Source organism: Pseudopodoces humilis, chromosome 3, assembly GCF_049639895.1.
Source record: "Pseudopodoces humilis isolate 2021_Gansu_Grassland_sample_001 chromosome 3, ASM4963989v1, whole genome shotgun sequence".
Classification (NCBI taxonomy): domain Eukaryota; kingdom Metazoa; phylum Chordata; class Aves; order Passeriformes; family Paridae; genus Pseudopodoces; species Pseudopodoces humilis.
Window position 1 is genome coordinate 1,573,840 of NC_142202.1, and position 24,946 is coordinate 1,598,785.

Sequence of the window (24,946 nt, forward strand, 5' to 3'; positions counted from 1 at the left end):
TACCAAACAGACAATGCCCCAGCACTGCAGTAGCTGCTTTACTGAGACCAGCTCCATAACACAGCCTCTCAGAAATTCCTGTACAATAAAGGGAGCTCAACCTGGGAAAACCACTTCCATTGGGGTGCTCCATTTCTAGGCAGAGTTACCAGAAATGGCAACATCTGAGATTCTGTTCAGGGACTTTAACACTGACCTACATCATTTTATTAACACTATTCATATGTAACAATCACGTATCAGTCAACTGTCACAGTAAGAAGTGACATCTGAATTCTTACTAAGAAATAATAAGACACAGCCCTCAAAGAGGAGGAAAAGATTGCCAAGGAAATCTTTCTTCAATCTTTCCAAACTTTTTTCAGTTTTTCAATCTTACATTACAAAAGACAGAGACAACTACAGAGCAGCATACCAGTCATTTCTTTCTTCTTTAATACTTTAACTTAGAATAAAAAAAGAAGTAATTTTTACTGTACATTCCCATTTCTCCTCTTCCCCAATGCTTTTTTTTCTTTCAGGTGGTTCAGAGCCCACTTGCCATCAGGTAGGAAGTTGTATTAGTTCTGCATACATATTGGTGAACATCACAAGGACCCTGTTTGATTTTCAAAGTCTGTACCTCACAGTAGAAAAACGAGTAATTCTCATAAGCCCCTGGAAAATGTTTTGAAGTCTAAAAGAGATCAGTGAACTCACTGATGCAACATAATTTATAGAGGGATTAAGATACACTTAATGAGGGTGGTTTAGGGGAAGATTTATCACCTCGATTGTTCAGTCCAAAACAAAGTATTTTAATGTTTTAATTATGTATTTTAAAAGTCAGTGCTAACAAACCCAGGTGATAAGGGGTGATGTTTCAGCCAAGTTCTGCTCAGATATTGCAGCAGGTTGAGCCTTTTGAGAGTGATGTATTATTCTAAATCAGCATCCATCTTGTTAAAGGTGATACTTTGAAGTCTTTATGTCTTACTCAACATTCTTGTACACTGAAAAGCCAGGAAAACCTTGGCCAAGTGTGACTCTTGACCAAGTGTACAGGATAATTCCTTCTCCCACAAAAGACTTGTTCAGTTCTTACTTCTCATATTCACAGTTTTATTTTGCGTGGATAACTCAAAAGAGAATAATCTTTAGCACTGAAGTATCATCTCAGTCTGTAGAATTCCGTGTTCTTCTATTCTCATCTCAACCTTGCTACACAAGATGAGGGAATTGCTTGTTTCTGGTTTTATTTTAAAGTTTTTAATCTATTTGAAGGCTTTGAAGTTCTATATCGCCTTTAAGCATAAATGGTGTCTATTTTATAAATATGATTCACTACCATCCACCTGCAGATCCTTGTGAGGACATGTAGAGGTTCTAGCAAAGGTCACTTGTACTTTCACCAACTATCACGCCTTTTTTCCTGAAACAGAGAAAACATTTTTGTAACCAACTCATTATATCAAGGTATGAGATGCAAAAACATTCCTTAAAACCAAGATTTCTTCAGAATTTTCCCTTCTTTTTGTGCCGTCAATCATTCCTTGAAGATTGCCAGAGATTGCCTTGAGTTCCCACTGGTGCACTGTGCATTTGCCAGCCTTGCTGTGTAACTGCTCCTGATTTTAACATCAGACACCTTCCTGCTCTAGCAGCTTTCTAACAAGAAAACCCACACAAATTTTGGGAAAAGTTGAGGCATAAGCCTTCTGACAGTCAAATACATGCTGGAAAACTACTTCTAAGGAAGAGCTTCGGCTACTTCATTAATTGACTGAAATCTTCTCCACTAATCAAGAGAGCAGCTTGTTTTTTCTTCTCTTCCAATACCCTATTTGGGTTTTTTTCTTTTAAAAAATAGAGAGAAAAGATGCTGGAGATGAACAACTAAGTTTGTTTTGAACAGAGGGGGCTGTCCAGACTGCCTGAGACTGTCAAGGCATTTAAACCAATTTTGTAACATCAAACTTTCTCCAGCTCCAGCGTGTGAAGGGCCAGTTGTTAACTCCCAACAAGCTCCAACAGAGCTGGCAAGCAGTGCCTGCACAGCACTGAGGGGTAACTGCTCAGTACAAACCCAGACCACCACAAGTCTTTGGCAGAGCTGAAGTGCAGCCCTGAGTCAGCTGAAGCTGCTCTGCTGGCCTTACCTGTCACTGGGATGAGGTGGATGTCTGTGGAACAGCCCCTCCCAGGACAATGCTGTTTTTGTCTGTCAGGGTTTTCAGGGTGCTGCTGGCTGGGGACTGCAGAATTTTACGTGAAAGCCTCATTCTGCCATCAGTGGGATCACGGCCAAAGTATTTAACCTGGTAAGGAAACAAAGCACTTTCACACTGGGCAACTTCAAGGGCTGGAAATAGCATTTTCCTTAAAAGATGGGGGGGGTTGGGTTTGAGTTTTTATCAATTTGATGCTAGAAAAGCCATAAATAGGCATCCTTTAGCCTATATTTCTGTCAAATTATGTGGTGCCTAGATAGCAAGAGTATGATTTTAAATAAATCTAATTTGAATGATCAGGGCTTTAACTAGCACAGAAAGGGAATCCAATATGGAAAAATATCTTCTTCATAAACACAAAATATATAATTAGAAAAAAAAAATCATATTTTAAAATACAAACAGCATTTCATTAGCATTTTAAAGTTAAAAAAATAATTACCTGAATTTCTTGTCCAACTTCTAATCCCAGGGCACTAGGGTGTTTAATCTAGAACAGTGTTTTTCAGAAAGAAAATGATCAGAGTTTGTTCTAAAAATCCCTTCTTTCAGGGGTTCTTCATGCTACACTTCAGCCCAGTGGCTCAGCAGTACCTTAGGAACAACAGGTTTCTGAACATTGCATGGAAAAAAGCATTGCAGAGCCAAATAACTTGGTGTAAAAACCACTGCAGCAGTCACACAGTTGATTCTTTGCAGCTTGAAGTCAGGGCAGGAAGAATTAGAACAAAAAAAGTGCTGCTAATTAAGCTGGAAATGTGGAACAACACTAAGTGTGTTACAGCTATGCCAACTGGTTAAAAATAAATCTAATTTCCCATTTAATACTTGTTTAAGGATGGGTTACCTTTCTTTGATCCAGCTGTGAATTATGAAGTAATACTGGGGTCATGTTTGGGTAGAGTTTTACCATCACTCCAGAATCTCTGCAGCAGGAAACAGCACAGTTATTTCCAAGTGCATCAAGAAAAGTCCGCATTTCACTCTGCATATGGTCCCCAAAGCAAGCATTCATAAACTTAATCTTTTATCCATCCTAACATGTCCACTCATTTTTCCTTAACTGGAAGTGGATGAGAATTTCTTATTTCAGTGCAGTATTTCAGTAATAGGTATTATCCAAAATGTAATTTTTACAAGACAAATACTGTGATGAAAAGCAGAAAGCAAATTCATACCATAACTTTCAGATTCACAGATGAAAAAGGCTTTAAGTTGTATGATTTAGAGACATTCCAAAAACTAACAAACAGCAAAAAAACCACAACTTTATAAGGAAACAAAATATTTTCACCAGAAAAAGTATCAAAAATGGTGCAGGTGCCAATATCCCCAGCATAAGCTTGGCATTCTAAAAAAACCAATTATTATTTTACTTCATATTTAGGTATCAGGAATACAGCTATGAAAGTAAATGAATTTCAACTCCAAAGCACTTTTTATACCTTATTTCAGTAATTGTGGCTGTATAAATTGCCCCAAATTCCAAATTAACTTCTTGCTGTGGAAAGCAAAAAGAAGAAACCAGTAAGACACAAAGTCACAAAGAGCAAACTGGAGAAGTTGAAGGCAGAAGTCTGTCCTTACATCATCTTTGCAGATTTCCCCGATGAATTCCCTGGCTTCGTGCATTGCCCCCGGCGTGGGGGCGAACACAGAATATGTCTCCTCATCCAGCTGACTTACAGTCACTCCTGAAAATGGGGATTTAGGACAGCACTTAGGGGCACAGCGCAGAAAAGACACGCTCAGTAAAGACTTGCTCAGAGCACAGTGGTTTGGCACACTCATTAAGACTTCAGATTTCTAATCACTATTTAGTTTTCTTTAATTAAGGCATTGAACAATTTCATATGGTCACCACCTCCTTGCAAATACCTCGAAAAACTTGTGGGCCATAAAGGAACACAAAATTAATTTTATAATCCTTTAAGAGTGGGGGAAAAAAATCCTGAATAAACGTTAAGGGTTATGAATCAATTTCCCAGAGATTTTAAATAATACTTGCATTAATAGCTGAGGGAAATGAAAGTGTTTTGGAGTCACAATGGTAAAATTCTTTGCCCTTCTAGAGTTCTGTGGCCAGACCACATAGGCTTTCAACCAAAAGGAAGTAAGATTTTTCCTCCTTTTCTCCACCCTAATCCCTGAGAAGCATTAATCAAGTTCACCAGAGCATTAAGGGTTTCAGGTCCAAAGCAAAGCATCTACCTGTACTCTACAGATAGCAGAATTTTTTCATTTTCAGTTTGCACTGAGCATTGAAACAGCTCAGCATTCAAGTCTGAAACAAAGGGAAACACACGAGGATGAATTATCACAGGGATCAAGAATGTCTCACCAGTCTGAGCTTGAAGCTTCTTCAAATTATAAGCCCCAGGACCAACGAATCTTAATCTTTTTGATAATGGAACGTGGATAGTTTCTGAAAGAACATTTAGAAATCCTTTGAAGTGCTAAATATAATCATCTTGAAAGCTATCACACAAAAAGGCACATTCCTTTAATCTCTTACAGCTACCTGTGGTATTTGCAGAACAGGGATGTAATTACAGGTAAGAACTGAAAGAAATGAAGACACAGAGTACACTCTGATGACTGTAAATTACCTGAAGCCATACTGATACTCTGATCTATATCAATTCTGATTTTGTGAGAGCTTCACATCACTTAAATTGTTTTCTGGTGTATGCTGAAATTGAAGTGCTACCCCACGTGGCAATAAAAATCCCCCCAAAATATCCAAAAATAACCAAAACCCCTCCACAAATTATCTCCACAGGGCAACGGCAAAAATATATAAAAATCAATCATTAGGGAAAAAAAAAGCTATTTTAAGCAGAAGTTCATTGTTAAAAAGATAATTATGAAAGCTATGAATTCACACAATAACATTACCTACAACTGGTCCACTTTCTTTTCTGTTAGGTCTGGGTTTTGACAGTGTTTGGTTCATAATTTGTAAAATCTCCCTCTTTGCAGCTAGAGGGAATAATAATAAAATCAGTAATTTTGTATATGATTAAAATAAATGTATGAAGTTTTTGTTATGCAGTAGAAAAACATTCCTTATCAAAACCTGTCTCCTGCCTAGCTGGAGAATGTCAGGCTGGAAGTTTTCCAACTCATAAAATCCTTGTTAAACCATGTAGCTTCATCTTCTCATGTGCTTCAAGAATATTTTAGCTGCACATGTCAGAATACAGATGGCAGCAAGTTTCACTTGTAAATATAGCTGAATTTATGTGGAATGAGAGAAAGTTTGCTGTTATTTTTATAACATTATCCTGTTGCACTTAAACAAAGACAAGTAATGTGGTTTAGTCCAAATCATGCAATGGCTGAAGTTACTTTGAAGTTAGTTTGGAGCTTATTGATTAAGCCAAACCCATTTCATAAAGATAGAAGCTTGGTTTTTTTCCACAATGAGAATAAAAAATGAATAGTTTATTATTTAGTTTCATAAAACATAAAACCCTTTATCATTTAATATGATAAAATGAGTGTAAATCCAAGAACAGACCTACCTGTAGCTTGCTGAATAGCTTCCACCACAATTTTTATTGGTATTCCTGGCAGCTTGAGATCAACCTGAGAAAAATTAAGTGCCATCAACATGTCAGGAAAGCTCTTCTAATACTCTCTGAGAGCTTCACTTGATCTGATGTTTCATGTCACAATACCTGCAGTGCTGTTATCCCTTTATTGGTGCCTGCCATCTTGAAATCCATATCTCCATAGTAATCCTCAATTCCCTGCCAGCACAGACAGACAAAACCAAGTTGGAGTCATTCTATCCCACTATACCAAAAGAGGAATTACTTTTGAGATTTCCAGCTTTATTTTGCTGCTCAGGATTAACTCTGTTCCTTTCTCTCCTTGGAAATTAAGAGCTTTTGTGGACAAGTTTCTGATCCACAGCTGATCTTGTGCTCTCAGTGGCTGCACATTTTGCTCCCCAGCCACTCTTCCAAGTGCTCATTCTCCACCCAATATATTGTATTTTTCAGTAAATTATTCATCTTTTTCTCCCATGAGAAAAGACAACATTAATGGGAAGGAGAAAGCTTATGAATGCTTAAATAACTAATAACACAAAAAATAAGAAACACAATTGGACATTTCATAAAAATTTTTCAAAATAAGGGAAGAATTTGGGAGATGAAACAGAAAAGATGCAACTAATTTTTCCAGGAGCCACGTTCCAGAATTGACTGGGCAAAAGGTTACAAAAGAAGGCCCAAAGGGGTATTTTTCAGCAGCAAGCAGCAACAATAACAATGTGAGGAACACTCACCAGAATGTCTGTCAGCAGGCGATAGTCCTCGATATCCCCTTTGCCCTGAGCACACTTGGTAACGAGGCCTATGGCTACACCTGCCACTGCATTTGACACTGGAACTCCTAGGAATGGCAAAAAAACCCACATTTTTGAAGCCTTTGCGCATTTCCAGACCCTGTAACACATTATCACGTGCAGCTTATCCTTGCAAGTGCCTTGTTTTGTACCTGCATCCATTAGTGCCAAACTTCCACCGCACGCAGAAGCCATTGAGGAGGACCCTGGAGTGGGATTACAGGAAAAAAACAGGGATTAAACACTCAAAAATGGGTCTCAATACAAGCTAGAGCTATTATCCTCATCCTGTAGCATAAAAGTGCCCCAAAATACCATTTTATTAAACCAAGAAAGGTCCATTGTTCATGAACACGTACCCTTAAATATTTCAGGTAATTGTTATTAAGAACATTTAAACAGCAATCTATTATTTAGCATGCCTATAAATCAAGTTTGTCAAACCTAACCTTTTTAAGAACCAAATTTAGTTTTCAGCACTAGGTTAAAAACGAGAAAATCCCAATACCATTTGATTCTAAGACTTCAGAAGTAACTCGGATTGTGAATGGGAAATCCTGGGGTATAACTGGTTTCAAAGCTCGTTCTGCCAGTGCACCTGTTCAAAGAAAAACCCAAAACAACCACTAAGTGATCCATAAATAAAAAACAGATAAAATATTGGAACTTCCAGCATGGGATTTCTCTAGTCTGGACTTACCATGTCCAAGTTCTCTTCTGTTCATCCCAGTAACTTTGCCAATCTCATTGGTTGCATAAGGTGGAAACTATGAAGCAAAAAAATGTGTACACAGAAAATTAACCTGCATTTCCATTTTAAAACATACACTTAGAAAAAGATCTTTGAAGTTTTGGTGCATCTCAAGGTAAAAAATACATTAAAAACAAAATAATCTAACCACCACATGACTTCTATCAGTCACTTGGCTTGCAAGCCAGGACCAGTTTAGGTAATGTTTAGTAAATGTTTTACTTGCACAGGACAAAAGAGAATAAAGCAGAAGCAAGCTAGCTAAGACAGAACACGAGAAGCTTCCTCCAAAGAAACCTGTCAAACAACCTAGCAGAAATGTTATTTCTGTCACAGAGATAATGGAACAAGATCTGCCTGTTGCCTGTAGGAAATACTTAGGGCAAGCTCCAAAGGCTGAGGGAGATCCAAGATGTAAAAGCATTTATTTACTATTGCTGTGCCACGTCAGCTGAACATATTAATAGAGTTTACTAAAAATAATGGCACAGGTTATTCCTGCTTTCAGTAAGAACCTGTTCTGAAGGAGCTCACTTAATGTTATGCCATTAAAAAGCCTGTATAAAATGGCAATTTACAAGTTACCTAGTGCTTTTCAGGAAACCAGCACTTCTGCTCATATAAATTCATGCATGAATTAGCATAAATACATTTTAGCAAAGCTAGAGCTAATTTATAATATTGGAAGTGATCAGCTGCACCTTTAAAAGCAAGATATGAAGCCCTTCTGTGAATCATGCAGAAAGCTGTAACACAGGAAAAGTCTCACCTCATAATGCAGCATGAAGTTTTTATCTTTTATTCCACTATTAATTAAAAACAAGATGATGTCAAAAAAGGAGCAACCAAACATGTTTTACACACAACTGGTAATTCAAACTAATATTGTTATGCTTACAAATGGACCCAGCCAAAACCAACAAATCAATAGATTTGCTGATCACTCACAGTTACCAAAATTAGAGAATACCGACAAACTCTTCCAGGGTAACAAAGATTTAGCTACAGTAAAGCTGAGACATTAAAATGCAAAAGCTCCCACATTGGGATGAAATCATTGGGGTGACATCACTGAAATGTGGCTTTAAAGCAGATGAATTTCACTTCAGCCCTCAGCAATAAAGTGTTCAAAGCTCGAGGACCAGCTTGCTACATCCTAAGTTAAATTTTCCACAAATATTAAATATACTTGTGAATATATGAAATATATAAACCAGACTGGATGTTACTTGTAACAGTCCAGTTTGAAATGTGTGCTTTGGAATTAATGTCACCCTAACAAAAACCCATTGCCATGATCTCTGGAAAACAGGCCACTTCAAAGTCTAATTTTACACATTTTTCAGTCCTAAAAAAGTATCTATGTCAAAGTTCATGGGAATTTTATCAAATATGTTTAAATGCACACCCTCTTGTTACTACTGCCAAAGCACCAAGATATACATACCTCACTGCTGTGGAGATAACATCTGATTTTACACTCGATTCTAGAGAGTCAAATGTAACTGTACACAGAACCTAAAATAAAAATGAGGTAAAATAAAAAAACCCAGCCTTCACTGTTTATGCTACTGTTTATGAAGAATCAAAAAGAACAAGTTCAGAAGCAAATGAGAAGCCATCAGCTACAACTTGTACAATGTTTTTCTCTCCATCACACAAACTCATTCATAATAAAAATCCCACAATCTTAGAAACCTCATTAAAAAATACTAATTTAATGCTTCTTAAGTAGCAGCCAAGAGCAGTTTGCTCCCTAAGAAACATTTAAGAGACAGGGCCAGATTCAGCCACGATTGTTTGTGGTTGTTTGTGCCTGCTTCCCACACAGACCTGCAGTGGATGTTATTTTTAGTGGGACAAGGCTGAGGAGTAAATCACTGTTTGCAACTGCCACCCTAAGCCAGTGTAATAAGAAGTCAGATTAATGGCTGGCAGTCTTCCAGCAAAGGGAGCTGTAAAAGTACAGAAGACCAAATCTCCAGTATGATTTTAATTCAATCCACCCAACAGCTGACACTTCTGGCAAAGAAGAGGAAAAAAATCCTCTCATTATTGCAATTTTTTGGGTAAAATTTCCCTGTTTAGTCCAGGTTAAGAATGAAGCTGCTTTTAAAAGATTTCTCATGACGTGCACAATTTAGCAGAGCCCTACACACCAATGTACTTACCAACCTACACACCATTTCTGCTTGTTGCTATTTAAATGTGAAAAAAAAAGGAAACCTGGCATTTAAATGAAAGACCCAAATCTTTCAGTTCTTGGTAATTCACTGATCATTTCTGATGTTTAAGTGACACTACCTGTGTTTGACCTCTTTGAAATAAGGCTGATCCATGAAGCATTTTGAACATGTTCACTTCACATTTAATGTCTCTGAGGGAAGTCAAATCTCTCCCATCACACCTGAAGTGACAAAGAGAAATTAAGAGATCAGTTCAAGTACAGTCTTGGATTAAAAGCTGACAGAAATATTATCAGTAGGAGTTTGACACACCCACCTTCTATATTCACTTAGCACAAGATTTCTAAAAATATCCTTTGAAACCACATTGAAAGATTCCATGATTTCGTAAGGCTCAGCCTCCGGAAATTTTTCTGGGTATAGAAAAGAAATTGCATCTGAAGTTGGGAAATTAATTTTATTGAACTCTTACTAAAATAGCTTCCAACAAAGAGCACACTCCAACTCCAAGCCGTGCTATCTCCATTGAAGCATTCTCTAAATATTAACACAAAATAATACCTTTCAGATGTTCTTCTGTTTCGAGCCTTATTTTGTTGATTGCCTCATCTCTCGAAATCTAGAACACAGGATTTGCACCAGTTAACTCTACAGGGCCAAACAACAACAGAGATTTAGGGCTGTGTCTGGTTTAAAGATCTGCAAAAATTTAAGGAGTAAGAAACAGAACTGTCAGACAAATTCAAAAATCAATCATCAGGTTGGAAGAGACCTCAAGGGTTGTGTGGTCCAACCTTTCTTGGCAGAAGCACAGTCTAGACAGGATGGCCCAGCACCCTCCCCATCTGAATCCCAGAAATGTCCCACACTGGGGAGTCCACCACTTCCCTGGGGAGGTTATTCCAGTGACTGGTAATTTTTCCCAAGGAGAACATTGCTCTTGTGCCCAATCAGAACCTCTCAGGAGTAACCTGCAACCATTTCCCCTCATCTTTTCCTTGTGACTCCTTGGGAAAAGTGAGTTTCCACCTCCACATAATGCAAACTAATATTCTGGTAGGTAAGAACTTAAGAGAACAATTTATTATTACTATTGCAAATAGATTCAGAGAAGGAGACAAGATTAAATTACAGTATCACTGAGGCTGGAAAAGACCTCTGAGATCATCAATTCCAACCTGTGATCACCAGCTTGTCAACCAGACCGTGGCACATCCAGTCTTTCCTTAAAGCACCTCCAGGGACCTTTTAGCTTAGAGCTAAAAGTTTAAAGTACTCAATCCTGTTACAGTTTCATTAGGATATTAATTTAAAGAAAAATTATATAATGATTGATTACTTACTTTATCATGGCTTGAATCTGTGAACACTGCATAGATCTTGTTAGAAGCAAGTCTTTAAGGAGAAAAGGAAGATTTTTTGAAAACAAAGCTAAAAAACTACTTTCTATAATTAGGGGTTTTTTTTTGACAACTAAATATTTGAAAAGTATTTAATGAAATACCAGTCTGGTGAAAGCAGCAGACTGGTATTTATAAACATTCCTCCATCTGCATTATTTATTGTGAACTTACTTTTTTGCAAGTTCCACAATTTCTTCAGGAGCAATAAATAATTTCTGGACAGTTCTCTTGACCACGCCCTGCTCCTTCACCAGCTGCTGAATGCCCTGGATGATCTGCTGGGTCTGCTTCACCCCCACTTTGATGGCATGGCAGAAGTCTTGCTGCAAGATGTTCTCAGCGGTTGCTTCCAACATAACTGCCAATGGAAAGAGAAAAATTCAGTCAATTCCTGTTTTATTGTTCAATAGCAATCTAACTCAACTGAGGAAATACAGATGAACATTAAACTGCATAAATATGAGTGAATCTAATTACTTAACCAAAAGTTGCCTATCACTGTTGTTTGCTCCTTCTATTATATAAAAATACACATTTTGAAGAAAAGGAAAACATCTGCAAAGATTTCCAAGCCCTCAACAGACAACAATGAACTTGCTTACCAACTTGGCTTTGTGGAGCTCCAGCAACAACTAAATTTAGAGCACTAGAGGCCATCTCTTTTCGAGTTGGATTGATAACAGTCTCTCCATCCACCAGCCCTACCCTCACTGCACCTGCAGAGAAACTCCTGAAAGTCATTATTGTAATAAGGAAGTTCTTTAAGGCAACACTTCACTTTGAAAGTTACACAGCTGTTAACAATAATTAAAGCTACAGACTAATTCTAAAATATCAAAACGTTGACTGGATATTAAGAACAAAACTAGAAGACAAAATTACCTAGTCTATTTTTCTTTTGGGTACTATTACTGGGTAGGGCAAATAACACCAAGTAGTATTACACACAATGCTGTGAGTGCACTGGGAGTTTTTTGTCACTTCAGCACATGTTTTCTAGGAAAAAAAAAGGCAGCTGAAAGGAAGATACTTGTTCAATATTTGTCCTTGGGTAGATCTTTTCAGAGAAAATATTCACAGTGAAATAAATCTCTTTTTGAGCTCCTTGAGGAAAAGTATTCTGAAGCAGCTATTTTCCAAACAATGCTTTTCTATTTATATATTTCTCTTAAGAGAAAATTAATTTATTGATCTCTATAGTACACTATTTCTGTATTGTAATTCCTCCCAGAAGTGCATTTAGTCCAGAAGAAATAATCCTTTGAAGTGCAATAATCCTACCCATTGTGAAATTATTTCCAATGCTTGAAATTAATGTTTAGATTCAGCTTCTAGTTAAAAAAGCAAAGTACCACCTGTGGTCCAAATCTTCCATTACATTAAAATCACCCATAATTTCAAAATGTTTCCTTACCAATAGGACCATTCCAGGGGATATCAGACAAGGCAAGTGCTGCAGAAGCTGAAAGGAAGACAAAAATCTGGATTAGAAAAAAAACAGATCTCATTAAATCCCACCGAAGCACCAATTTCTCACAGCCCTCTTACCTCCATTAATCGCCAGAACATCAGGATCATTGACACCATCTACTGCTAAAAGATTACAAAGGATCTGGCATAAGATAAAAGACAATAAATAATTTTGACCTATACATTTTTATTAGCTGTCAACACAAACCTAAGGACACAAAAAACCCCCCACATTCCACATATCTACACAAGCCTACACTGCACATGGACATTTTTTCAGGTATTTAAAATAGGAACCTGAAAATAAACCCCCACAAATGGATAATATTGTATCACATCATATATAAAGTATTTACTATTAGCAACTTTCCTCTCTTGTACAGAGGAAATTCTAATTTTGTTCCTGTATCTTGACAACAAAATTTGGAAAGTAGGATGTAATAATTTAAGACAATGAGACTAATTAACATTACACTTGTTTGTGAAGTGCAAACCCCTCCTTGATGTTAACAAAAATAGCTTTTTTCTTAAAACAGGGCCTGTATAATGAAATTTTCTTTGGCTATATCCAAGTTTTCTGTTTTGAAGGTAGCATGACCTACCTGTGTATCATAAAAGTAGCCTGCAGGGAAGAGTGGTCTGATAGACCGATCTGCAAAGGAAATAATCAAACTCTAAGAAGTTTGGTTTCAGTAATTAACATTCAGTTTGTCTTGCAACCACTCCACAAAAAACTGACAAAATTGGTTGCTTTTTTTTAAAAAAAAAAAAAGGAAAAAAAAAAGAAAAAAAAGGAATAAAGAAAGGAAAAAAAAGAGAAGGCAGAGAACCCAGCAAGATATTAAGATATTTAGCATGACATATATAACCTTAAAATTTCAATTGTATGAAAAATAATAAATTAGAAGTTTGTTTTCTGGCATTACTACAGAAACTACTCTGCAAACTGTAGTTATAAATTACTATTGTTTTCCAACACTCATGAGAAAATTACAACATTTTTAAAATCCATTGTAAATAAAATGTTTTGGCCTACCTATTACTCTGCTTGTAAGAATTTCTTTGTCAGTGGAACCAAGCTCTCTTCTTAGATAGTTTGTAGGAATTCTTCCTGCTGCAGCAGCTTTCTGTCGGTAGTCAACCTTCCAAAGACAATTCAGGGATTATTAATGAAAACTGATTATTTACTGCAGAGCCACAGAAACCCTCAGAGGGGACCCCCAGGGATCATCCAGTTCCAACCCCAATTATCTACTTCCCACCCTGAAAAATCCCAGCCAGTCCTTCCAGCCTCACAATCCAACCAGTTTTCCACACAACCAAACCACCACATCTGGGCTTGGGTGTTGTGGCAAAGTTCACATTGGCTTTGAGGAAACCTCACTAAAGCCAAGGCACACAACATCCAAGGCTCATCCCTCACCCACACAGGGATCCTGGATTTTATCACCAACTGCAATTCTGAAGTCCAGGGTCTCTCATCTACTGTTTGGATTCCTCACTCTCCCCTCATCCTGAACTCCACTCTTTAAGGACTGCGACTGCTAAGCTGACCACTGATTAACACAAAACTAATTCTGTCTTCAGTACTTACCACTAATGGCATAAACTGAGATGGAGAGGGCTTGGTTTTGCTGACTGCTGTGACCATCACTGCTGTGTCACCTAGCTGGGTTATGAAAAACAGGTAAACACTGAAGTTATCTGAAAAGAAAATAACTTCCAATGTTTTAAACTTATTCCCAAACCAGTCATTCTTAAGAATTATACTCTGCAGAAAACCACCACATAAATCTGTGTTTCACACCACTGCTTTTCAAACACAATTTTTTTCCTATAAAATACAGCTGGCCCTTCATTAGAGATTAAATTGCCCCTTGAGGATCTATATCCCACAGCCTCTGATGCCCAACGACTTTTAAGACAGGAATTTTGAAGCTGCACAAATTTTGACAATTTTTTGTTTTTACCTGAACAACAGCAGATCCATCAGCAAACTTTGCAAGTTTTCCAGAAGACAGCTCCATCTTTCTAAAGGAAAGAAACAACCTGTTACATGAGTTTATGTTGAATTCATGGATGTTTTCCAGCAATTTCTGCATTCATCTGTAGCCCCAACTGCACAGAATAAATGCTATGCTTCATAAGAGATACAAAAATTCTCCTTAGATACAAAAACTGAAACTCTTTGAACAAAAGTGACCAAAACCCCTTAAATTTCAAGGCTTTAGCCTCAAGTGTCCTGTCTCCTTTACCTTAAAGCAAAGCCTTGAAGCACATCAGCTATCCCCAGGAGTTACATCCATGCCTTGGAGGCAAAGATGAATCATCCCCTTTTCCAGCTGGGCTTTAGCCAGTGGAAAACATCCTCACAGGCAAGGGGAGCTGCTTGCATCCCACCACAGCTGCAGAATATTCTCTCCTTCATGGCAGAGAATGGAGATCAACAAAGCAGCGATGACACACTCGAGAGTGAGATATGGATTATTTATTCCAGAGCTGTGCTGGGTGCTCAGTGCTACTGCACAAGACCAGCACACCCTCCTGACTTTCCATGTCATTATTTACACATAGAAATCCAGAGCTGGTCCCTTCCCAAGCACAGCCCCTGATACGATTAGTTAGTAATTTCTGTACAAATTATCCCAGGTAACTTGTTCACGTGCTCAGGGGAACCACCTAGGCAAGGCTTTTATAACCTGTAGGTGTGATTTTTACTGTTATAATGAACATAGTTCAGCTAAAGACTCACAGAACGGTTTGGGTGGGAAGGGATCCTGAAGATCATTGAGTTCCACTCCTCCACTATCCCAGGTTACTCCAAGCCCCATCCAACCTGGCTTTAAACACTTCCAGGGATGGGGCAGCCTCAGCTTCTCTGGGCAATCTGGGCCAGAATCTCACAGGAAGACTTTTTTCCCTACTATCCCATCTAAACTTAATGTCTTTCAATTTTAACCAATTCCCCCTTGTCCTCCACACTGTCATAAAGTCTCTCCATCTCTCTAGGCAGCTCCCTTCAGGTCCTGGAAGGCCACAATTAGGTCACTCCAAAGCTTTTCTTCTCCAGGCCGAATAATCCCAATTCTCTCAACCTTTCCTCACCGGAGAGGTTTCCATCCCTCTGATCAACTTGGTGGCCTCGAATATTTTACTAAATTGGCAGTGTACACACAGACATCCATCAGCATCTTGATTTTTTACATCCTTAGGGCTCGTTAGCTCCCGGATGCCCCTGACTAAGCGATGACGAGACTGATTGCACTGCTCTGGTCTCCCTTCTTGCTGACTAGGCTTGGCCGCACACCAAGATCAGACATCAAAGAACGTCCCAACTGAGGATAAACTCGACACATTCCGCGTTTTGCACCAGTTTTTCTTCACGTTTGCTTTACTCTCCAGCCGGGACAGCGCTCTGCCCTGCCGCCCCCCCCCCCCACTCCCCTCAGAGTCCCTCACCTGCCGCCCACCTCCACCGTCACGGCCCGCCCGGACCCGGCCTTGGGCCCCACCGCGGCTCCGCGGGCGGGCACCCAGGGCAGGGCAGGGCGGCCCGGGGGCAGGACCCGCCGCCACCGCGCCGCGGCCCCGCCGCCATCCCGGGACAGCGCGCCCAGCGCGGCGCGGCCGCAGCTCGTGGTGGCCGCCATAGCGCCCGCTGCAGGAAAGGGCGGCCGTGCGATTGGCTCGGGGAAGCGGCGCCGCGCAGTAAGAGCGAAGCGGATTGGCTTAAGGCGCCGCCGCGCCGGTTTCTGTTCCGTACGGGCGCTATAGCGGCTGAGGAGGGTCAGGCGGCGCAGAGCGCGCGAATGCGGGTGCTCCGCCACTCGCGAATCCTGAGGGAAAAAGCCGCAGAAAAAGGTGCGAGGCGGCGCCTGAGGCGGCCTTGGAGCCACACTGGGCTGGAATCTGAGGAAAACCCTCTCTAACGGGGCCTCGGACCGAGGAAGAGAACACCTGCACCGGGCTGCCGCCTCTTCCCGCCGCTGCCGCCTCAGGAGCCCAGGTGGCGCCCGGGAGAGTCGGTAACGTTACCCCCAAAAGCTCCCCACCCTTCCTGAGGGGCAGGCCCAGACACCGGCTTAAATTCATGAGGGGAAAAATACTTGCATTTGGAATGAATTTACCTCACAGACCTTGCTCTGTAATGCACCCACAAAAAAAGCACTGAAAAAACAAAAAAACAAAAAAAACCAAGCCAAACAAAAAAGACCAACAAAACAAAACTAACAACCCCCCCCAAGCAAACAAAAAACCCCCAAACCAACCAACTAAAAAAAGAAAAAAAAAAAAACCCAACCAAAAATAACCCCAAAACACCCCTTTATGCCAGGAACACTTGGCTTCTACAAGAAGGCTAGAGCATAGATTTCATTTATCACAAACTTTGTGTGCTCTTACATGCTCAGATTGCATCAGAATGTCACTCAGGGGACAGTGGTTTGGTTACTTTATTAATCATTCCTCAGTGCAATGCAAAATAGATTAGTAATTAGTTAATGTCGCTGAGGTGAGTGAACAATAATGTGATTGTGGAGATCTCATCACACCAACAGTGAGATAATTTATATTAATTTAATCCCACATGTATATGTCACACATCACCTTAAACTCATCTGCTATCTGGATTTAACAGTTTAAATTTGGCAAGTAATTAATAAGAAACTTAATAAATTACTACCATTTTATTTCTAAAGCTATTTTGATACTGCTTGTTTACTTAACTGGACTCTTCTCTCCAAGCTGCTTTTATAGGAACCAGATTCACTGGGAGAACAGTCCAAGCAATAATTTTTCTTTTGTGCCAATGTTTCTTATCTTTTTGGCAAGACAGAAAAGAGAGAAGTAAAATGATCAGAAACTTGGGATTTGGCCTGGGCAACAGGGCTGTTAATTTTATCCAGATTTACAATTTATTGATAGTTTTATTTGGTACAAGAATATATTAGGTGGCAAAGCAGAAATGTTCCCCATATTCTCTTGAATTCACATTCACTTTGCTGCTGACAAAGAGACAATTGTTTGGAATGTTTTTATGTAATTATTACAATTGCTATTCTCATACTCACCAAGATGGTAAGTGAATATTTCATCGCTGTCATGGACTAACAAACTATGGCCATACCACTGTCATAGGAAAAGGATAGCAGAGCTTGGATTTCATTCAAAGTACTAGGCAGCAAACAAAATTAATGTTCAATATAATGAAAAAAACCCTACGGTTCATTTATTAAGAAAGATTTGCACTTAATTTCCCACTTCATTAAATTTTCTCAGTTTTTGCTTTTGTTTTTTCTTTAATTCCACTGTTGGAAATTTAAACAAAAACCCCAAAACAAGCCACAAAAAAAAATCATTATTAAAGCTCGCAGAAGAGCAGCAGTAGTTTTTGAGCCTTTTCTAGCAGCCTCTGTCACACTGAAATAAACATATTTAAAATCTCCCTGTGACATTATTCCCTGTTTTCATGCCGTATGGGCCCTACTGATATTTATCCTGTGGCTCTTAATAAAATAGGGGTTTTATTTAGGAGCAACTTAAGCAGCTCCGTTTTGGCTACTTTGTGCCCCCTCCTCTCCAGCTCTGTGGTGCAGCAGAGAGCTCTTCTGCATTAAAGTTTTTCCAGGTTCCTTGAGGGAATTAGTTATGATCCACTTAGTCTTAAGCCACTTATTTATTTTGGCCAGGGTCCATCTGTAGCTGATCACCCAATTCTATCCATCCCCATTCTGCAGCTCAGTAAATCTCTCACTTCAAGTGCTACAGACACTCGTTGAAAAAAAAATAAAAAAATACGTGTGGCTATTTTAAGGAAGGGTAAACATGGAGCCAACTGCCCTAGAAAGAGGCTGTGAGCATTTTCCATACACTCCTCCACTTTTTGTGGCTCTATTTTTCCCTGAGCTCAAGCCTATATGCTAAACAAGATTAAACTGAGCTCCTTACATAGTTATGGCATAAAGCTCTACACACTTACTATTTGATTTTTTATAATTTTATTTGAAAGTGGAACCCATTGTACAGACCTAGCTCTTTAAAAGCAGCTCAATATAGAACTTAAATTAAAAACAAACAAACAGCCTGACAGTGATGTATTTCCTTCTTTTTTCTATCATAGCCAATAAGGACAGTGCTGATAAGAAATTGTACCTGCAGCTGTTCCAGGAAAGATTCCCAGTATGCCTAGGTGGGGGCGTCCCATTCTGGCTTTATTGCAAACTGTGAAGAGCAATTATGGCATCATTAATAGTCCTGGGAGACCTGGGATGCTGCACCTGAGCAAGTAACTTCTTTGGAACTGATAAACTTGTTTTAGCAGGATACAGATCTCTCATCCCAACTTTCCAAAGAAGCTTTAGGAGAACCCATTGAAATGACATGGCTTTAAACCAACTTATTTTCTGCTTCACTTGGTTTTCTCTCCTTTTTCTTGTCATGCTTAGCTCTACCTTAATTTAATTTCCTGCTGTATCTCTTGTGATGGCTTTCAGGTGCCGCTAGATTTCCTCAGCTGGTATAACTTGAGTGTCTCAGTGTTCTTCAGAGAAGTCATGTGGATAAACTTTGCAATCACAGTGTCTGTGGGGCAATTGCATTAAACAAATTGCCCATCTGCCCCTTGTTGGGGCACCTGTGTCTCATCCTATTTTAGGGTAGCAGCTCTTTCCTTTCCTTGGTTTCTGAGGGCTCCGTGCTGGTCTCCCTGGGCAGGAGGTGGGAAATTGCAGTATTCCCTGGGAATGGATTCAAGTAAAAGATGTAGGTGAGTAAGCAGAAGCCTGTGCTTATCCTAAGCTGTCCTGTCCTGCCAAGTAAGTTGGAGATTTCTACAACCATTTCTCTTATGGGATTGCTTGCATACATGAAAAAGAGTTGAAGATGCAAATCCCCTTTCCCAAACCAGTGTTGTGGTTTCTAAAGTGAGCTGGGTGTGTTGGGTTTTTTCTAATTTTATTTTTGCATTCTATAAGGAGTAAGCAAGGGAGAAGGTTGAATAAGTGTCAGAGCAAACTTTTATTTTCTAGAAGATTTATTTGGATATGGTAGTAGTCAAAGTGTATGTGCATATGAAGCCTGTGTGTCATACCCACGGTGTAATAGACCCATGAGGTATCATCTTTTTTCCTTTTGAGGGGGAAATTTTGAAATAACTTGAGTTGTTGTTTTTAGTGATGTGAAACCTAAACTTAGTGAAGGGCCTTAGGAAAATGGTTGAGTTTTGTTTTGTTTTTTTCCCCTCCTTGTGGTAGGGGACAACAGAAGCATAACAATAAAGAGAAGATAAGCTTCTTACTTGAACTAGTGGTGTCAACTCCTTCATGTTTTCTTGAGCTCTCTTTTATCCCATTTATTATCTTAAGTTAAGAGTAAAAGCATCTTTTACTCAGCAAACTGTGTTCAACCGAGTCTGCCTTGGTGTATGAGATGAAATGTGCTTCCAAAGGCCAGCTTTTAGGTGTTTCACATGAAGGGAAAATCCAGACTTGGGCAATTGGAACTTCTGGCAGGTAAAAACAGGATCAGCAGATGTAAAGGGTGGGAGCAGTCTCTACAACTGAGGGGCTTTCCACACTAGTGGAAACTTCTGTATTCAGCTGCAGAGACCTTGTAGCTGTGTAGGGGATTTGACTCAAAGCTGTTCTGTGAGCTGGCAAGGGCAGCTCTGCAGGGTAGTGGGCAGTGGTTATAGAGTCTGAGAGAAATTCCCTCTATATTGCTTGGCAACAGAGACTCTATGTCATCCTTCTTTCCAGGAGTTTTTAATGTCCTTGACCAGGTACTGAATTAGAGCTGCACTGGTTCCTGGGAGCTGTGGGTTTGGGTTCCTTGACACTTAGAACCACTTGAATTTACTTGTGCAGAAATAACTATGTACATGTGCTGCAAGATCGTAATACACATTTCCATCTGATGAAAGGAAAACTCTTCCCTCTAACCAACTCTGTCCTTTTAAAGGTGTTACCTTTGTATTTTATACCTCTTTATTGAGCTGCTTTCTATTTCACCAACTCTCCAGGAACATTCCAGGTCAGCAGGACAAGTATTATGTGGAAGATCTGCTTGTATATATTTACTTATTAAATACATAAACCTGTTTGTTGTAGCATGTGAGATTCTGCAAGTGTTTCTTTTATTTGCAGCATGTCTTTTAAGTAAATGTGCTTTATTTTAAGTGGTTAATGTACTTTGGCAGTGGGTGTTGAGCTGGGGGTCAGGTGTGTGTTGGGGGCTGCTCCTGGCTCTGGACAGAGGGAAGAACCTGGAACACTGGCTTCACCAGAAAATCAGGGGGATGAACACCACAGTGAGAGTTAATGTCTTTTCCAGCCAGTTCACTGAATTGCTTCAAAGCAGTGTAAAGCATCACATTTTAGTTCCACAGTTTAGCCCTTTTCTCGGGGGGTCTTAACCATGCCCTGGCTTTTCTGTAGTACAGAAATTGAGAATACCGTGCAGGAGGAGGCTCTCTGGACAGAGAAAAACCCTAAAAAGCGTGATTTGGTGTGTCTTTACTGAAAATAACCCTCTGGCGTACGGTGGCACTGGTGAGCTGAGCCCGGGCTGTGCTGCACCCCCGTTCTGCTGTTTCCTGGTGGTGCCTGCAGGGCGCAGCTTCTGCCCACACAACTCCTCCGTGGCTCGCTCGGAAACTTCCAAGACTACCCTGAATATTTATCGAATAATAGCAAACAACGGCTTGGTTTTCATTGCAATTTTGAGTTTGCGTAGGTGAGTGATTGGTACGGAAAGTATTTTTTATTTGAAGCGGAGATAAATCTACAGAAACAGTAAATTTTACAGAGTTTACTATGGACAGTGCTCTTCCCTTTTTGTGTGCAATGGGAGGTGGAGTGGGGTTGAAGAGACCCTAAATTAATGGATTACAGGGGAGCACCTAGAGGTGCGATTTTTAAGCCTTTCTAGGCATTTCTGTGAATTCTGATCATTCAGTGCTGTGCCTTTAACAAAGGAGTTGAGAGCACTTGGCATGTGTAGGGTAATGTTTAGATTCCTGTTTTCTAAACTGAATTAGCACCAGTTCGAACACTACAGCTTTAACCTGTGGTGTAAAAAATGTAAGTGAACATCATGTGTAAGGAACAAAACTTCCTGATATCTGTGCTTGCTCTCTGTCAAGTCAGTTTTTGGGTGCCCAAGTTAAAATTATTTAGAGTTTAGAAAACACTCCAAAAATCCCATTTGAGGGCTGAGCACTGCTCAGGGGTCCTCTGTGTCACCCTGAGATGCCCTGCAGCTCTTTGTTGGCTGTGAAGAGCCAAAGCTCTAATTTTAAATGCTTATGATGGGAATTGTGGTACATACCAAGAAATACAAGAAAGTCTGAAATGACCCAAGGCCCTGAAGTCCTTGAGTGATTGAAGGGCAAAGTGTAATTCATCTGTGGTGTGTGTTGGGCAATGGCACAAAATCAGTCCAAAAAGGTGAATCTGGAGCTCTCCAAGTCCCAAGTTGAACTGCTACTTGTGATTGTTTAGCTGTGGATGTGACATTTTGAAATAGCTATTTAGTGGTTACTTGGGCTTTTTTTTTTCAACTTAGTGTGTTAATTTTTAAGAGGCATCTTTAAGTAAGAGAAGCAAAAGCAAGAGTGTTCATAGAGCCTCTCTAAGAAAGAGCAAAGCTCTGGGAGCGTCCAAGCTGCTGGAGGTGCCAAGCAGCAAGGTCCAGATAGTGGAGGAAAGACAGGAGAGGTTTGCTTGACATGTCAAGCATGTCAAAGCATCTTGGCCACTGACTCCTTTTTATCTTTGCTCTCTGAGAAACCAGGAAAAAGCCTTTGAAATCTTGTTGAAAGTGGGATGTTGCTGAAGTCTGAACTTGCAGCAGTGCTGAGTGTGGTGGACAGCACACTTGAAATAAAGCAGCTTTATTTCTTGCAGCTCAGTCCTGTGGATCATGGCTGTTCCCCTTTGGCATGATGCTTTGCATTTTTCTCCTCAATTTCAAAGCAAAACTATAAATAGGAGCTGGGAACTGTGTGGATGTAGTGATTGATACGGGGGCTGGGTTTTGCTGTTCTCACCCACTTGCCTTATTAAGAAGGTCTAAGTTTAAATTAAAAACCAATGATGGAGCTGTTTGTCAATCCATGCCATGTCCTTGATCCATTTCCAGTGTGTTTGGCTCCATCCTCTTGCTGTGACAAATGTCACTGGTTTCACCAAGGCTGGGTCAAGCCCTCTGTATGGAGGCTTTAAATTTTATCCTGAATGCAAATACTTATTTCCTCAAAATGACTCCTTGGAATCCCTAAATGTTTGCATTAATTTTTTTTATTATTATTTTTTCTTTGCTTGGGGAAAAGAATCTGTATTATTTTTTGGGGTATGAAGTAAGAATTACACCTTGGTATAGGTCCTCCTGATGAGAGGAGATATGAAACATAAAATGAAGGATGAAAACAGCAATAAAAAGTATCTGAGGCTGATAAAAATATGATTTATAGTCAGGACCCAGTTATAAATCCCATCAGCACTTACTATAGCAATACTTACGTGTTGCTGCCTTGTTGAAAGAAAAGTTAATGAAGAATTCAGAGTGTGGTGTTTAATTCATACAGCTACCTGCACAAGTTGCAACTGGCTTGAACAATGCCAGTGTTAAAGTAGAAGAGTGGTAATTGTTTATATAAATAGGAGTATCTGCCTTTTAAAACTATAGTCAGCCCTGTTTTGGGGTCTGAAATGTGCAGAATATAAAACTTTTATAGGGTAGTAGCAGCTGCTCCCAGTAACAAGTATTTGCTCCTCAGCTGGTAACAGTTCAGTGATTCAGCTGCAACCTTTGATTTATTTTACTGTCTCATAACTCCATACTGTGTGTTTGGCCTTGATCTTATTTGAGGTGTTGTCTTCAGAGCGTCCCAAACCTGAGCTTTATAAGCTGTTTGTAAGTTTTTGTGTGGTGGGTGGAAAGAGCATCTGAAAGAAATCAGGAGTTTCTCAGTGGTACACCCTGATTTTTTAGCTGTGTCACTGGAATGATCTTTATTAACAACTCCCAGCATATTATTCCCAAGACAGGTGATAACTCTATCCTTCTGGCTTCAGGGGTTCCAGCACAGTTCTGATAAAGCCACCTGTTAATAAATGATTTTTTAATTGCTACAAGTGTTTTCAGGATATCAAAAGTGATTGTGTGAACTAGATTGTGTGAAATAGAAACACAAAGCCAGGGCAGCAATATTCAGGGGATTAACTATGGGCTCTTTGTTGAATCTTCTCTCAGTGACTTTTTCTTTCCTTTAGGATTATACCTATTTTCCAATTCCAAGCAATTGCTGAGTAGTTTCTACTTGTGAAATCCTCAAGCAGATGTAATTCTGCCCTTGCCATGAGCAGCAAAAAATCTCTCACCTGTCAATCTTACATTTTCCTCCTGACCCTGATACTTTTGAGGGCAGTGGCACATGGTGAGCTGGATTTGCACAGCAATTTCTTCTGTAACGAGAAGTGTGAGATGCTGATGGGCACCAGCAAATTCACAACCTCTAAGGAGGCTGTGCAAAAAAAAAAAGGCAAGGCCAAGAAAATCCTCTCTTCACTCGCCATGCCACAAAATTTTGAGGCCAGGGCTGATATTTTAACCCTGGGAAGAATTTGAAGCCTCTGAGGTTTGTGAGCCTCTGGCTCTGAGTGGCTGAGCTGGAATAAAACCCAATTTCTTGGCTCACTCTGCAAGGTTTGGGGTTTGTTGGCTTCTGAGTTGGGATCCCTGGCCAGGACTGGCCCTGAACACCAGTGGCCTTGGTTACATGCAAGAGGGAGTACGCTTTTGAGGATTGCAGTAAAACACTGCTGAGAGTGCTTTTGTGGCAATTTGGGGTCTGTTCAGCACCTGCCTTTAACTGTGTGGGAGTTAACTGATGCTTCCTGAGGGGGCTTTCCCTTCTATAACCTGACTGAGGCTGACTCTTGGAGATTGGCATGGCCATGCTTCGATCCCTGAATTCCTGAGGGGAGCCTCCCTGTGTCCCCTATCCCGTGCCGTGCTGGCAGGAGGAGGGGGAGGGACACCCTGAGCTGGTTTTGCCTGGGACAGAGTGGGATTAATACTGAGCAAATGTCAGAGCAAAGCCTTGCACAGATTTATTCTCGTTTGTGGAAATGTGCAAATCTTGGCTTCAAATTTAGGAGCATAAATGTTTGAGGGAAGGAAAATGAAGGATTAGTGCATGCTCATATCAGAACTGTGCCTCCAAATGGAATTAATTATGGATATGCTTCCTCAGCCCTCCTGCTCCCCACAGGTTTTCCTTGACTAAATGAATTGTAAATCCTGTTCCTGTTGTCTGAGTTAAGTGGAGTGAAACCTGTCCGAATTAATACTGGGAGGAAGTTTCACTTGTAATCTCTCTATGATGAGCTTTGCTATTTAATATTGTTAAACTTGGTTATCACAATTAATAGTGACAATTAAGTTTGCTCCAGGGGTTTTCTTGGTGCTTTTATTGGATGTTTTATTTAGTTGACTTACTTTGGTTCCTGACTATATAGAATTTTAATGTTCCTGGTTTTGTCAACCTTCTAAGAAAGTTCAGCTTTAAA

The 24,946-nt window shown here is 39.9% G+C and overlaps 1 protein-coding gene and 1 long non-coding RNA gene across 2 annotated transcripts in view; one reads left to right on the forward strand and one right to left on the reverse strand.

Annotated features, from left to right (window-relative positions):
* Positions 1-412: 412 nt before the first annotated feature.
* Positions 413-16,027, reverse strand: PNPT1 (polyribonucleotide nucleotidyltransferase 1). The gene is made up of 29 exons (XM_014254599.2): positions 15,837-16,027; positions 14,348-14,408; positions 13,972-14,046; positions 13,414-13,519; positions 12,980-13,029; positions 12,456-12,519; positions 12,322-12,369; positions 11,510-11,623; positions 11,079-11,265; positions 10,848-10,899; positions 10,066-10,123; positions 9,821-9,917; positions 9,623-9,725; positions 8,766-8,836; positions 8,088-8,124; positions 7,268-7,334; positions 7,076-7,165; positions 6,720-6,773; positions 6,508-6,614; positions 5,894-5,965; positions 5,738-5,801; positions 5,109-5,192; positions 4,552-4,635; positions 3,798-3,904; positions 3,656-3,711; positions 3,058-3,136; positions 2,653-2,700; positions 2,139-2,297; positions 413-1,411 (listed from the first exon to the last, which is right to left on the reverse strand). The coding sequence occupies exons 1-28, from the start codon at positions 16,025-16,027 to the stop codon at positions 2,142-2,144; spliced, it is 2,382 nt and encodes a 793-aa protein (XP_014110074.2). The 3' UTR covers positions 413-1,411; positions 2,139-2,141.
* A 3,041-nt stretch (positions 16,028-19,068) lies between these two features.
* Positions 19,069-24,946, forward strand: part of LOC148184549 (uncharacterized) — a 43,736-nt gene continuing 37,858 nt past the window's right edge. Inside the window, exon 1 of the long non-coding RNA XR_015772212.1 lies at positions 19,069-19,140. This is a non-coding gene — a long non-coding RNA (uncharacterized LOC148184549). The remainder of the gene's footprint in view (positions 19,141-24,946) is intronic.